At 52.7% G+C, this 2290-nt stretch overlaps 1 protein-coding gene across 1 annotated transcript; it reads left to right on the top strand.

The window, feature by feature from the left end:
* Positions 1 to 302: 302 nt before the first annotated feature.
* Positions 303 to 1328, top strand: J4E93_008363 (uncharacterized protein; the record flags this gene model as incomplete). Its single annotated transcript, XM_049346263.1, has 3 exons — positions 303 to 392; positions 443 to 501; positions 551 to 1328. 3 exons carry the CDS (start codon positions 303 to 305, stop codon positions 1326 to 1328), a joined length of 927 nt encoding a protein of 308 aa, XP_049196664.1.
* Between the last annotated feature and the right edge of the window lie 962 nt (positions 1329 to 2290).

The raw sequence follows: 2290 nt of genomic DNA, 5'->3' as shown, positions 1-2290 counted from the left end.
GCTGACTCTGTATAAACCGCCATCTCCATCGAGTCTCTCGTGCACGCGACAATGCCAACACGCAGGCACAAAAGCGAACAGGGCAGAATGTTGGGGCTGCAAACGCCCATTGGATGAAGCCTCACCACGACGGTGACGGAAGGCGCGACTATGCCGCGAAGACTCCATCCGCTCTAGCTCCTTCGGTCATAGCGCGGCCCGAGCGTAGATCGCGCTAAAACTCTGGGCGGCATCAATTCTCGAACTTTTTTGCAGAGGCGCATCCACCCCGACGAGCGCAGCAACAACCGCCTCAAATCACCATGGCTTCCGTATACAAGACCTTGTCCGGCGCGGAGAAGGAGGAGAAGGAGACGGGCGTGCAGAGAAACAAGCAGCGTGTCCTTATTCTGGTACGATTTCACGCGCGGCGCAAACCGAGACCCATGCTGATGATTGTCAGAGTTCAAGAGGTGTTACTTTCCGTCACCGACATTTGCTACAGGACTTGTACTCGTTGATGTAAGTGGTTTGTGCGACTAGAGAACTTCATTTACTGATATTTTGAAAGGCCCCATAGCCGGAAAGAAGCCAAACTTGACACCAAGACCAAGCTTTACCAACTCAACGAACTAGCAGAACTCTACAACTGCAACAATGTCCTCTTCTTCGAAGCTCGTAAGGGCAAGGATCTTTACTGCTGGATGTCCAAGCCACCAAACGGTCCTACTGTAAAGATGCACCTGCAAAACTTGCACACCATGGAAGAGCTCAACTTCATTGGCAACTGCCTGAAAGGATCGCGACCAGTTCTCTCTTTCGACGCCGCCTTCGACAAGCAGGCCCATCTTCGCGTCATCAAGGAGCTCTTCACCCAGATTTTCGGCGTTCCCAAGACGAGCCGAAAGGTCAAGCCTTTCGTAGACCACGTGATGGGTTTCACAGTCGCAGACGGCAAGATCTGGATCCGCGTGTTCCAAATCAACGAGAGCGAGACTAGCAAGAAGAAGCCTGCCGATGGCGAGGAGATGGATGTCGACGAGGCGCCCAAGAAGAAGAAGGGAAGCGAATTTGATGTCAACCTCGTTGAGATTGGCCCTCGTTTCGTGCTCACTCCCATCGTTATCCAGGAGTCTAGCTTCGGAGGTCCAATCATCTACGAAAACAAGGAGTTCGTTTCGCCCAACCAGATCCGTTCCGACTTGAGGAAATCGAAGGCCGGCAGATTCAACAAGAGGACCGACGCGCAGAGGGATACCCTGCTCAAGCACCAGGACCTGGGATTGACATCGCACGGTGGAGTCAGGAAAGAGAAGGACCCGCTCAGCGACAATGTGCTGTTCGCGTAAAACTGTTTGCCATGTTTCGAGGGAAGGGAAAATGGCGTTTATGGAATGCATCGTCTTATTTAGATTGGCGTCGATTCTGGGCTGGACAAAAGCCCGTATGTATGTATAGCGATATACCCAAAAGCTATCGTTAATGGGTAGCTCATTGCGAGCGACCGTTAACCCAAGTACTCCTTATCCTTTGGCGATATCAGTGTGTCCTGTCAGCAGTCATGCTCTTCTCCAAGGCTTCTTTATACTCATCATCAACACCACTAACCACTGCCTGTCTGACTCCATACAAAGCCCTAAATGGATCAAGTACCAGCTGTGTCTGCGCATAGTTACTCTCGTCCTGCACGCGATGTACCCGTCCACTAGGAAACCTCACGCGACTAATCGCGCCATCTATGAGATGCACCTGCAGTCGATATAACTGCGGCGCAACAACCAAAAGATCAGCCAGCTCCCGTACTTTACTCTTGATACCAGCCGGCAAACCTCTACCCCCGCAATTATACTTGATCATCCCCGTGTAATCATCCACAGACTCAACATTAACAACATAATTCCTAATCCGCAGCAAGTTCCTCTGCGAGAAGTGATCCAAGAACGGATACGTCCGGTTCGGCGTAAGATTATTCGCCGTGCGCCATCGATACCGAAAGTTGATCGCGTCGAACGTCACGTCAACCAAAAAGGTATTGTCTCCGTATAGCATGTCTGCAGCTTCTTCGTGGACGTGTCGCGACACGGCGAGGAGACTCGTGTGCCCGCGCCGCCAGACTATGTCGTTGCCTGTCTCGCGCTCTGTGCGTGGTAGTGTGCGTTGCATGCGCCAGCCCCCGTCGCCGTTCTTCTGCCGCACAAAGGTCAGATTGTATTCGGACTTTGGGGGTGGGTCGGGAGGGTGCTGGAAACGCACTTCGAAGGTGGTGGTGTGGGGGAGGACGTGGCTGTAGATTAGGCGGCGGAGCTCGATT

The sequence above is a fragment of the Alternaria ventricosa genome (genome assembly GCF_023758065.1).
Source record: "Alternaria ventricosa strain BMP 2768 chromosome Unknown scaffold_16, whole genome shotgun sequence".
NCBI lineage: Eukaryota > Fungi > Ascomycota > Dothideomycetes > Pleosporales > Pleosporaceae > Alternaria > Alternaria ventricosa.
The sequence above is the reverse complement of the archived record's forward strand: the minus strand, read 5'-3'. Positions and strand labels throughout refer to the sequence as shown.